General features: G+C 41.2%; 1 protein-coding gene across 5 annotated transcripts in view; it reads right to left on the bottom strand.

Annotated features, from left to right (window-relative positions):
- Positions 1-13,099, bottom strand: part of CTNND2 (catenin delta 2) — a 948,913-nt gene that overhangs the window by 100,502 nt on the left and 835,312 nt on the right. For 4 of the 5 annotated variants that reach the window (XM_024247287.3, XM_054555413.2, XM_054555412.2 and 1 more), the window contains one exon: positions 10,423-10,573. In XM_024247287.3, the coding sequence (XP_024103055.1) occupies positions 10,423-10,573 (151 nt within the window). Of the gene's footprint in view, positions 1-10,422; positions 10,574-11,605; positions 11,681-13,099 lie in introns of all 5 variants that reach the window. The other variant, XM_054555411.2, reaches the window with a different exon arrangement.

A 13,099-nucleotide genomic window follows, 5' to 3' on the forward strand; every position in this document is an offset into this window, starting at 1 on the left:
AATTAAAAGTAACACACTGTACATTAACATATATGTGCATCAGCCCAGGCTATACTGTCTGAAGTTCAGTTGCCTATATCAAATGATAAGAAAGATACACTCACTTTGGGATTGAAGGCTATTATATGCTTAGGAAATAAGCCACTCTGTGCTTCAAATCCATTCATTTTACCTGACATTGCTTAAATACATTATAATACAAGAAACTGAATAGGAAAATTTTGTTTTAACTCAAAAAAACCAAGTTTCCCAAATGGACAGTATATTGTTACGAACTTTCTGGTTATGAGAGAAACAATGTCTGAATTTCAACCAATTTTCTTGAATGAACTTTCAGGACATTTTCATGACGAGCTGTTGGGAATTGCTTGATTCTCTCACTCAACGTCCCTTTGACTGGAGTCTGGCAGGATGAACAACACGAGCTTTTTTCTTCTCCAGGCAATCGGTTTAGGAGCAGAATCTGTGCTTGCTGCTCATGCCAGGTCACAGACCAGCATCCCACATTCAGCCTCAGGCTGCCCAGACACTGGGATACTGGTGGGGCTGCATCTCCAGGCTTCTGTCTCCTTCTTGGTTCCCTGGTATATGCCTGGGGGGCTTGCGGTGCCCTTCCTGCTATGCTGGCTGTCCCCTCCCTGCTGTCTGCCTCCTTCTCTTCTAACTGCCTTACGTGCCCCCAAGGGCAGCACCACTGGCCCATCTGATTGATGGCACCAGCCTGGAGCCTTCCTTTTAGCTGAAACCCAATTACAGCTGTCCTTGCCTGCTCTGTAATTTTTTGAGATCCAGTATAATAAATATAATCAAACATCAGCCAGGATGGTTTAAAGAGAATTCATCTTTAAACTTTTCAACTCGTTTCTAATCCATTAATTTTTAGTATTCAAGAGTAAAAATAATTTCTTTCCACCTGGTTTGAGACTTTTGTTTTTAACAAGGAGAGAAGATAGCAGTCCACACATAGAAGGGAATATCGTGTAAAAACATTAACCTGCAAAAATCTATTTTCTGTTTTTATATTCTCAAGATTTGGTTGTGGTATTTGAGGAGAGCCATTTGATTTCTCATGCATCCTCTTCTCTAAAGCTTTTCTTTGGAAACTGTTTGGCCAGGCATAAAATGAACACCTAAACAGTCCAAATAAAGTTAGGTCGGCTCTCCGTCTCTTGCTCTCTTTGAGGTCTCTAAGCCTTTGGGCAGAAGTCCTGAATTTGAATCAACTGGAAATGTTTCAGTTTTGCCTTTTTCCCCACATGGAGTATTTCCAAGGGACAAATCATTAATTCTTTTTTAATAAAATAATGATTGGCTCTTCAATTTATTTATAACTTCCCTTTTAAGGAATTCTTATCTTTCTGACCCAGCTGCCAAAATTCCCCAACAGGTGTCCCAAGTTAATTAACAAAGAACCCATGGCTTCACCGAAAAGGGAGGCAGCATTCATGAAATTAGGTTCTGGGGTTTAGGAGATGGGAGCTGTAACATAGGCACCTAATCTGAAGATACAAAGTTCCAGCCAAGGTACAGAGCTTGCCTTCTGTCTAAAATGTGGCTTGTGAAATCAAGTTATTAAAACAAACCAGCAGAGAGTGCTCCAACAAATCACCTTGTCTAAGATATAAGGTTTCTTTTTAAAATACTAATCGAAATTGCAAGTGTTCTAATAAAAACGACATCTGTCTGGGTCTGAAGAAACATATTTCGAAAAGCAGAGAAGATATGTCTCTAAAATTTCCTCATATCTACGTAATAAAGTGAACTTACATATTTCAAGTACTAAAAACAGCACATTGCCTTCCTGGGTTGCACTGGAGTTTCCACAGCCTTGTATCTTTCCCTGGACGGAGGTGGGATTTTTCAGGGTCAAGAACACAAGTAAAGAAGGTGCCTACGGTGCCATGTGATCAGTGATCCTCAAGAGATCTGTTCCCCAGAATGGAGCGCCCATATCCCAGAACGTTTTGTCACGTGCCAGCCATTAGCATGAGATGCAAAAATAAGAAAACACACAGGTATCTATTTTAACTGATAGGACTCTAAATGTTTCTTAGAGCCCTCTGTTTTTCAGTTTCGCCAGCAGACAATGGGGGTGCAATCTGATACTCTGAGCATGGAGAGGATACTGACTCAGGTGGGGTTCAATCCTAGACTGCGGAATTTAGACTGACTTTGAGGAATGATGTCCTGAGTATCATTTGTAACCATTTGTCATGGAAGTGGAGACACAGCTGCAGGGATCTGTTCATTCCCCAGTTCATGCTCTCATCATCGAGGGTTTGGTTAAAAATGTATCTCAAAGCTTCCATGAAGAGCAGTATTTCCAGGTTTAGAATTCCTAGATTCCATTATAAAGCTTTATATGTAACATTCAGGATGGTATTGATATAAGGAAGATTTTCCCTGTTCTCACCACCCCTCACTCCAGTTCTCCAAAGGAAAAAACATTTCTCACTAAGTAAAGACCTGGCATGGAGGAAGGAGTATTGTAATTCTATGGGCATCACCATTTTCTTTATTCAGTCTTTATTTTCACTCAAAGACAGAACATTTTTATGTCGTCCTTTAAATATCACCAGGAATCTTTGTCCGGAAACAGTCTTTACAATGTGCAGATCAAATCTTTTATTTGAATATTTACAACATTGTGGTAAGTAAAGGAAGCTTGAAAGGATGGCCATATTCCCCCTGCGTACCCTCTCACCTCCTTAACCCCCAGAATGAACGAAAAGGATGATCTAAAGATCCATGTGGGGAAAGGAATAGCAATGATTTTTACTACTTAAAAAATAATAAACTCCCAGGCAAGAAACCACCCTTATTTTGTTCCTGATTTCGTTCACGTGGGAAAACATGCGTTGTGTAATGCTTGCTACACAGGGGGGCGCTATGTAGCGCCCTTCCCTTCCATCTCTGCTGGTGGATGCCTGTGTTTGAGAAGCAGCAGAGTCCCCCTAGGAAATGGCCCTATTCTGACCCCAGAGAAAGTCAGATCCCGTCTTGTGCTCCTTTTGAGGTTGGAATGGGGAGAGAAGGCATTGGCTGGACAGAAGCTCAGCTAGTTGGTAAAGTGAAAAGAATGCCCAACGTGAAAAGTGGATTATAGAATAGGAACATATGGGGGCGTCAGTCAAAGGAAGATTCTTACACATCCTCCCCAATGTGGTGAAGCAGCCATCCAAATGGGAGCAGAATGTAGGGAAACAGTCCTGCAAAGCACAGAAGGATGAGGCCAAAGGATGATGGCAAACTGGGAAAGGGCCAGGCTCATGACACAGAGGATAGGTCCTTCTCTTCAGCCTCAGGAGGGTGCAGGGAGCTAGGAGGATGCTCGCAGCATCCCAGCCCTGGTTCGCCTGCTGGAAACTGTGGCAAGTCGCCACCACCCGGGGCAGCCAGGGGAAGGGCTCTGCGAGCTCCGCCAGTACCCGCAGGGATGCGGTGGCCCCGCCAACAGGAACCTTTGGCAGTGATTGAATCACACACAGAAAGCATTACTATTTCCTTTCCAATCTCAAGCCTCTTCCACGGTGGCAGCAGAATGAGTTTGATTAGAGTCTGGATTTGAGAGAGCATCTAAGCTGTATTTCTTTCCTCTGTTCCCTGGACACCGTAGAAAGAGACAGACACAGACATCCCCCTACCCCTTCCTCTCTCTGTTTGGATTCCCCAAACCTCCTCCAGATCTGCTCTTTGAATAAATACGTTGTGTTATTTATCCACCAGTTAATTCATTCAGCAACTACATACCGAGTGCTTGTTATGAGCATAGCAAAGTGCTAGACACTGTCAGACATAAAAATAAATATATCACCTGATGCCTGCTTATTATTTCATTTGGGGAAGACATACGCATACACAAAAAACATAAGAGACAATGTGAGGATAAAATTACACAATGGAAATCTAAAATAAGTGAGAAGGTTTCTTATCAAATAGGTGCTGCCCACTTCAGCTCTGGGTGCAGGGAGTAGGCTTTATCAGGAAAGGCCACTGCAAGGTGGGCTTTGAATGGTGGTGGCAGGTAGTAAATGCAAGCTCATGTATGCTTTAAATGTTTGGTTTCTTTGAGTTTGTTTTGTTGGCAGAGAGGATGGGATTTGCCTAAAATAAATGTCTGCCGTCTACGTCAGGAACTGTCCATGTGCTGAAATGGGTGGCATTTTGCTAAACTTTCTGTTGAAGCAATACAATATTGTTTGCTCTTTTCACTGATGCTAATTATTACCATTCCTTTTTTAAACCTTCCATACTCAGAAGGATAATTAACATTTTTTAAAGGTTGCAAAGAAATGTATGGATGTGCATTAACCTCGGCTACTATTCCATGCCAGTAGGAAGAACACAAAGATCTATCTATAGCATACTTATTGCTATTTCCCAGAGACATACACATAACTATGGAAACAACCCAAATGGAAAGGCAAGGGAGAGGCAAAGCGTGTTCCATTCTGCTAGTGCTACTGTATGATTCTCATTAGACCTCACGGGATAGGGTGATTATTTTTCAATAGCCTATTTAGAGTTTCCCCAATAATGGAGTCTAAGAAAGGTGAACGATTCCTTAGTTGCAATTGTGGTAGCCTGCTTCTCCCAACCTCTAATTAAAAGAATGATCTAAGAAGAATTCTATTTTAAACTGAAAATCTAAAACCAATGATGGAAAAGAACGGGATTCTTTCTGAAATCCTGAGTGTCTGCATGCATCTAGTAAATTTATGGAGAAAATAAACTGGCTGTTTGATTCTTGGCTTTTTTAACAGAAAACCCCCCGTTTTTTAGTTAATGTTTTATTTAATTTCCTTAATGTTTTGCTGACTTGGAGGTCATTTTAAGATGATGACAAGCAGGAAATATTTGGTTCAGTCATTTTTTTTTCTGGCAAATATTTATGAAGTCCCTACTATGGATTGGGCATTGCTCTAGGTACATGGGATATGCCAGCAAGGAAATAAGAGAACTCTCTGCTCTTAACAGGCTTACCTTACAGTGGGGAAAGATGGAAAAAAACAAGATGAATAAGTAATACATTATATATTAGAAGGTAATTGGGGCTGTGGAGAAAATTAAGCAGGGAAAGGAGCTGAGGGTAAGATTTTAAGTATGGTGGCCTGAAAAGCTTCTCTGGGAAAGACGTGAGTGAGGTGAGGACTGAGCTGCATGAACGCCAAGAGGAAGAGACTCCAGGAAGCAGCAAGTTCAAATTCCCTGAGGCAGGATCTCAGAGCATGTAACACAGGAATCACAGTCAACCAGTGGCCGCAGAAAATTTATTAATTTCGAGAGGACTAGGTGGGGTTGGAGAGGTCATAGGGAACTTCCACATCTGCCCTGCAAAGACTTGATTTTACATTGAGATGAGGAGGGTTTGGTGTGAAGGAGTGACATGCTCTGACTAAGGTTTCAACAGGATAACTCTGGTTGCCACTGTGATAGGAGACCATCTAGGGTGAAGGAAGCACAGGGAGACTAGGTAAGGGGGCGCTCAGGAATAAGCCAGGAGAGGGATGATGGGAGTTTTGGACCAAAGAGAAAGCAATGAAGATGAAGAGAAGTGTTAAAGTCTGCGAAAATTCAGAAGGACAACCAGATTTGTTGATAGATTAGGTATGAGGTGGATTGCATATGAGTCAAAGAGGATGCCAAGGTGTCTGTCCCGGGTCCCTGCAAGAATAACTGGTCATTTTCTGGGGGAATACTGTGGAAGGGTCAGGTCTGGGAGAGACCTTGGTTGTGGACATGCTATATTTGAGACACTCATAAGACACCCAGTGGAGAGGATGAGCAGACAGTTGGACACAGGATCTGAGGTTCATGCTGGAGATACCTGTTTGGAGTCACCAGAATACAGATGATCTTCAATGCCATGAAACCATATGATGTCACCCTAGCCTTCTGTGAGAGGTGACACAGAGGAGAGGAGGTCCAAGATTAACCTTTCATTGTTCTTCATTCAAAGTCACTGCAGCTTTCTTCTGTGTATAAAGTTCTGTATAGCATTTTCCTACAAAAACCACTTGGGTACAGTATTTAAAGTAAAATAGTTAGCAAAAGTCGCATTTCCTCTCTCTTAAATACAATCCAATGTTGTTCTTGTTAAATTCTGCTATTCTCAGTCAAGAAAAAAATACTGATTTCATAAAGCCTGTGACTTAGATATTTTCCCTTCTATTTTTAAATGACTGGCTTCATTTCCCGTCTGGTGACATTTGATAGTAAAGGTTTAGTTGAACACAGGCAGTATAGTGGTCTAAATATTCCTGTCTCCGAGAGAAGACTAGACAACTGGCTTTTGAGAAAGAAGAGATGCCTAGGAGCTGGCAAACCAATCAATATTTCACTATTTTGTTATATTTTAATCCACCAAAAGAAAAAAACACACACACAAACACACAATACCAAGTAGTTAGTATCCAGGCAGTATACTGATTAGCTATTGATTTTTTTCTCCATTTTTCAGAGAAGGGATAGGATTTTATTGGGGATCCCAGTGCTGTCCTGTCTGAAACAACTGTGCAACGAAAAAAAAAAAGAGTATATGAGAAAAGTACCTTGACCTTTGGAGCTAATGACTTACTTTAGATATACCAAATCTACACAATCCACAGATAACACTTAAATTAAATGCAAACTAAGTGTAAATAGCAAGTTGCAAGCTTATTTCCTGCTGTATAATGTATTACAAGTATGGTGAATCTGTTAGACACAGATTTGCAGCCTGGCCTTGCAGTGAATAAATAAATGGCTGAAGACCTGAAAATACTATGGTTTTTCTTGGAGGATATGATGGCTATTGTGAAATGAAAGGAGAAAAAGTGGCACTTCCCAGGTCATAAAAGGCTTAATATACCACTATCTGTAATTTGGATAGGGGAAAAAGAACCATGTAACTATAAAAACATTTTGTCTGCAATTTGGAGTCACACTTGGTCTTCCAGTTGCCCCAGGAATGGAATCTTGAGCTCTTTGCCTATTGTCACCTAATTTTTCCCAGTTCCCAAGATCACCTGCACCCTTGCCACGGGGGTTGGTCCAGCTCCCTTCTGCTGAGCCTCTGGATGCTACCTACTGACTTCTGTTCCCTGCATTCAGGCTGCCAGATTTCATGCTGTCATTGGACTAGTGACCCTACAGAAATGATATCCTTAACACCAGGTGCCTACCAGCCAGAACAATGGCCTGTGGGGACTGTGTCATCCTCTGAGAGGTTTCAGTAGATTCATCTTTCTCCAGGAGATCAATCAGCCTTGGCCTTGGCACCTTCCCACCTACAGAGGGAGGCATCAGAAGGCCTCTCTGACCTTGGCTCCCATCACTCACCCTGCCAGGTACACAAGGTCCCTTGAAGGCCTGGAGCCCACTGGCCTGCTCCCAGTTCCCTCTCCAGGGCTTTTTCCTTAGATTCTTTTCCCCCCAAATACCTGCATGGCTTCATGTCTCACCTCCTTTGAGTCTCTAGTGTTACTTTCCCAACCACCCTATCTTGACCTCCCATTGAAAATCACAACCCAAAACTGGATATCCACATATGGAAGGATGAAACTAGACTTTTACATACAAAAATCAACTAAAAATGGATTCAAGACTTAAATATAAGACCTAAACTATAAAAATTCTAGGAGAAAACATAGGGGAAAAGCTATACGACACTGGTCTGGGCAATAATATTTTTGGATTTGACTCCAAAAGCTTATGCAACAAAATAAAAGATAGACAAATGGGACTATATCAAACTAAAAAGTTTCTGCACAGAAAAAAAAATGATGGAATGAAGAGACAACCAACAGATTGGGAGAAAATATTATTAGCAACCAAAAATATAATTATGGGTTAATATCAAAAATATATAAAGACTTCAAACAATTCAACAGCAAGAAAACAAATAACCTGATTAAAAAATGCACAAAGGATATGAATAGACATTACTTAAAAGAAGAAATACAAATGGCTAGCAGATACATGAAGAAAGGTTCAATATCACTAAGCAATGCAAATTCAAACCACAATAAGCTATCACCTCACACCTATCAGAACAGTTATTATAAAAAAGATAAAAGATAATGAGTGTTGGTGAGGATGCAGAGAAAGAGAAACCCTTGTACTTTATTAGCGGGAATGTAAATTAGTACAGCCATTACTGTACTGATTAGAAAAACTGTATACAGGTTCTACAAAAAGCTAACTATAGAATTACTGTATGATCCAGTAATCCCACTTCTGGGTATATATCCAGAGGATCTGGTATCAGTATGTCACAGAACCATTTATAGCTCTCATGTTCATTGTGGCATTATTCACAATAGTTAATGTATAGAAGCAATCTAAGTGTCCATCAATGGATAAATGAATAAATAAAATATGGTATATATACACAAGGGAATACTACTCAGCCTAGAAAGGAAGGGAATCCTGTCCTTTACAACAACATGGATGAACCTGGAGGACATTATACTAAGTGAAATGGACCACTTACATAGGTACACATACCACATGATCTCACTTAAATGTAGAATCTAAAACAAATGAATCTATAGAAGCATAGGCTGGGTGCCGATGGCTCATACCTGTAATCCCAGCACTTTGGGAGGCCAAGGTGGGTGGATTACCTGAGGTCAGGAGTTTGAGACCATCCTGGCCAACATGGTGAGATCCTGCCTCTACTAAAAAATACACAAATTAGTTGGGCATGGTGGCACATGCCTATAGTCCCAGCTACTCGAGAGGCTGAAGCAGGAGAATTGTTTGAACTTGGGGGGCGGAGGTTGCAGTAAGTCAAGATTATGCCACTGCACTCCAGCCTGAGCAACACATGAGACCCCGTCACACACACACACACACAAATGCTTTGTGGAAGCAGAGGGTAGAATGGTGGTTATGAGAGACTGAAGGTAAGAGGAATGGGGAGATGTTGGTGGAAGGGTGCAAAGTTTCACTTAAGAAGAACATGTTTTTTGAGATTTATTATGCAACAAGGTGACTACAGTTAATAATAATGTATATTTCAAAATTGCTAAGAGTAAATTTTCCAATGTTCTCACCAAAGAAAAGATAATTATTTGAAGAGATGAATATGTTAATCAGCTTGATTTAATCAGTTCACATTGTATGCATTCAGGTTGAGGACCCCTTATCCAAAAATGCTTAGGACCAGAAGTGTTTTCGGATTTTAGATGTTTTCGGATTTGGGAATATCTGCAGAATACATACCAGTTAAGAATACTGGTTGAGCATCCCTAATTTAAAAATTCAAAATTGGAAATGCTCATTGGAGCATCATGTTGGCACTCAAAAAATTGCAGATTCTGCAGCATTTCAGGATTTTGGACTTCTGGATTAGGGACCTTCAACCTATATATCATAACATCATTTTGTGGCCCATGAATGTCTATGATTATAACTTACTAGTTGACCATTAAAGAAACACAATCCTTATGCTAAGTGAAAAAAGTCAGACACAAACGTCATATGTTCTATGATTCCATTTATACCAAATACCCAGAATAGGAAAATCCATAGACAGAGAGCAGATTGATGGTTGCCAGGGGCTGGAGAAGGGGGATGGAGAGTGATTGCTAATGGGTACAGTGTTTGCCTTTGGGGTGATGAAAATGTTTTGAAACTTGATACAGGTGGTGATTGTACAACCTTATGAATATACTAAATGCCACTAAAATGGTAGACTTTAAAGTGGTCAATTTTATGTTATGTGAATATCTCAAATAAAAAGAAATTTGCAATCTCACTAATTACCCTTTACTCAGCTCCATTTTGTGATTCATTTGTTTAGTTTGCTTCTTGAACATCTCCTTCTCTTGAATGTAAACTCCACAAGGGCAGGGCTTTCTGTCTGTTTTGCTTATTGATTTAATCTCTGGGCCTAGAACAGGCCTGGAACAAAGCAGGCCATGAGTTTTGTTGAATAGACAGGTGAATGTATTACCTCTTTTGTGCCTTGTTAATAAAAGATCCTCTGTATTTCTTGAATACCAAATTAAAGAGAGATAATTTCTTTAAAAGAATAGGATTAAAGGGCTAGTATGGTCTCATCCAAAATACATTTAAAATAGAGAGGGGAAGAAAAGTAATCCTAACAGAATTCCTCAGTTCACTGCACGGGAAACAAACAAACAGCCTATCAGAGATTCAGAGGATTGAGACAACGGTATCAAGTGCCAAGCATTGAGGTCCTTTTTAATTTGCAAGGATTAGAAATGTCAACAAGCATCGCATTTTCCTCTAAATTCTAAAAGATGAATCAGTGCAGTGGATTTAAACTAGAAGGACAGCAGACAAAATGAGGCTGCTAATAAATGCACGGCTTCTGTATAAGCATAGGCTGTGCATACGGGTTCAACCACACCTACCCCTAGAGAAAATATTTTCACTTAACACCTGAGACACTGTGAATCAGGGAGAACATACCGATGAGCTCCTTATTTCTGACGTCCAAGGCCATGTTCCGCAGCGCAGTGGCCACAGCGCACACCACGCGGTCATTGTCTATTCGGAGCAGCTCCACGAGGATGGGCAGGCCTTTCTCTTTTCGGACAGCGGCTCGGATATATACTGACCACTGCAAAAACAGGGAAGGCGAAGGGCGTTAGAAACAGGAAGAAACCCTGCATGCAAATAGTACATTTGCGTTTTCAGACGGCTGCTTACAGGAGCCAAAAAGGTTGAATTACCAAGACCTAGTTGTAGAATGGGTTGAATATGTTAGACATGCATTTAAACTTTTTAACTGTATTTTTTGCCTTCAACTTGGGAATAGAGATTTCAGGGTTAATCAGTGAACCACACTAGGTTTCTTTTGTGACGCTGTTTTCAGTACTTGAAGTCGAAAGCCATTTGCGTGATGTATATACTTGATGCTTCAAGATACAGAGGTTTGGGACAAGCGGATGTGGCCAGTGACATTAAGAGAAATAAAACAAGAACCCTGAAAAAGTAGAAAATGCGAATGGGTTGTGTGGGAGTGATTTCTCAAGACAGCTTTGAATTTGGAGATGGGGCACACAGGTGAGTTGCTGAACGTGCTGTCAATAAGTCGTTTGCTGAACAATAAAGAGTCAACTAGTCAGAAATAGGCAGGGGTGGATAAATGTAATATGACATTGAAAAGCAAGAGTGCACATGGTAAAATGTTTTTTAAAAAACATTAAGGTCAAACTGTATAATGTTCAGGGCCATAATTCAATGTCTTCTTTATAAAGTAGGACATGAAATTTGTTTTGGGTTGGTGGTCATCAGCCTTAATGGAACACAGGTAATGCATCATATTAAAATGTCCTTGCAATATCAGGATAATAAAGCATTCCGATTCACTTAACAGAATGCAGGCCCAGATTTTCAGACATTGGTATATATGGTGTATACTCTTCTACATTGTCCTGGAGAAGAGAGTACAATATAAAAATTCACAAATGTAAGGGTTTTACCTGTTGCAATTTCATTTTGATTTAAGAAAATTACATTCACGCAATGAGGTTGTGGATTCTGTGGTAGGGTCCTCCTGGGGACCAGTCCTTTCCCACCCAGTCCCCCCACCAGGCCACCTCCACCCCCCTTCCCCCATGGGGGCAGGCACCCCAGAGCTGGCTCTCACCTGTGGCAGGCAGGGAGCCCCCTCTGGCAGTGAACGTAGGGCATATGCCATGCCTGCCACATCCTCAGCCCAGCCCTGCATGAAATATGAGATCAAAAAAACAACTTCATCCTGTCCTACATTAGAAATCACATTCACACAGTTTCTTATCACCATCAACTCACACTGTATACTTTTGTCTCACCCCTACTTTGTACCTCAAGCTCTAGGAAGCCTTGGGGGGGTAGGGGAGCAGGTAAAGCTCACTAAAGCATCTCTTGGCTGCAGTGAACTATTTGACAGCTCCACTCTCAGGGAACAAAGAAGTGGAAGGTTAGGAAGCGTCAGACATGACAAAACATTGAGGTTTGCAAACTGCTTCTTGGGATGTGGGAATCTGGAACTGACATCCCCTCCCAGGGAGGAAGCCCTTTCTCCTGGTACAATGCCAATTTCCATCGATGCATTTAACCGACATGCTGAAACATGACTTCCTCTGGACACATCTGCCTCCCCTACTCCTTGTGCCCTGCTGAGTCTCCAGTCCCCAGCTTGGAAAAGCCTGGAAATCTGAGCTTATGCAGCCCACTTAATCCTGGGATCTTCCCTAAAACTAAGGAGAGAAGCTAGAAAAAGGAAGAGAATGCGAATCAGGGTGTGGGGTCAACAATGACATACTGCAAAAGGAACATCAACAATAACTTGCAACATCAGGGAGATATTCTTGACCTTCTGGGAGATGGCAGGGGTATTCCTGGCAACTTAGGCAGGCTGATGCATGTGCTCTCAGCCTGGTGGGGAAGAGATGAACTGGGGAAGATGAGTTCATCTCTTCCACCATACCACTTCTTTGCAGGCCCCATGCGACTGGCTTACATATTTGAGATCTCTTCTAATTATTGAAACTCCAGGGAGGTCAGCATTTTTATTTTATACAGGGGGAAATTTAGGCACAAAGATATTCAATAACCTGCCCACAGGAGTCACCTGTGCCCCTGACTCTGAGTCCTGTTACTTCATATCTGTCTTTTTTTATGCTGCTGACATTATACCCCCTCTACCATCATCTCATCCCCTTTCCTTTAATCCTCCCTGCTCAGTCTCCCAGATATGACCTAGCCTTTCCCTCCATCCTTCCAGACACAGACAGAGGAGAACCTGGCCATATCTGAAATGAGCCAAGAATAAATGGACATAACTTTGTCCTTCTTAGAAGTCCAGCTACTAGCCACACCCCCCAATGTTGGATGAAAAGGTGATTTGGTATTTGGAGAACAATGGGAATCCTTCAGCTTTGCTGGGAATTGATTTGAGAGCAATAACAACAAAAAAAGGCTACTTAGGACCAAAAATGTGGATGATATAGAAACACATTTTTGATACGAGAAACTGGTGAGCAGTGATGTGTTTTCCCTAAGAGAGAAAGGATAACCAGACAATAGATTTGATATTTTTATTATTGAGACATAGAAAATAGCTTTCATTTTGAAAGGTTAGTTATGTGTATGTTTGTGT

Source organism: Pongo abelii, chromosome 4 (genome assembly GCF_028885655.2).
Source record: "Pongo abelii isolate AG06213 chromosome 4, NHGRI_mPonAbe1-v2.0_pri, whole genome shotgun sequence".
In the NCBI taxonomy this organism is placed as follows: domain Eukaryota; kingdom Metazoa; phylum Chordata; class Mammalia; order Primates; family Hominidae; genus Pongo; species Pongo abelii.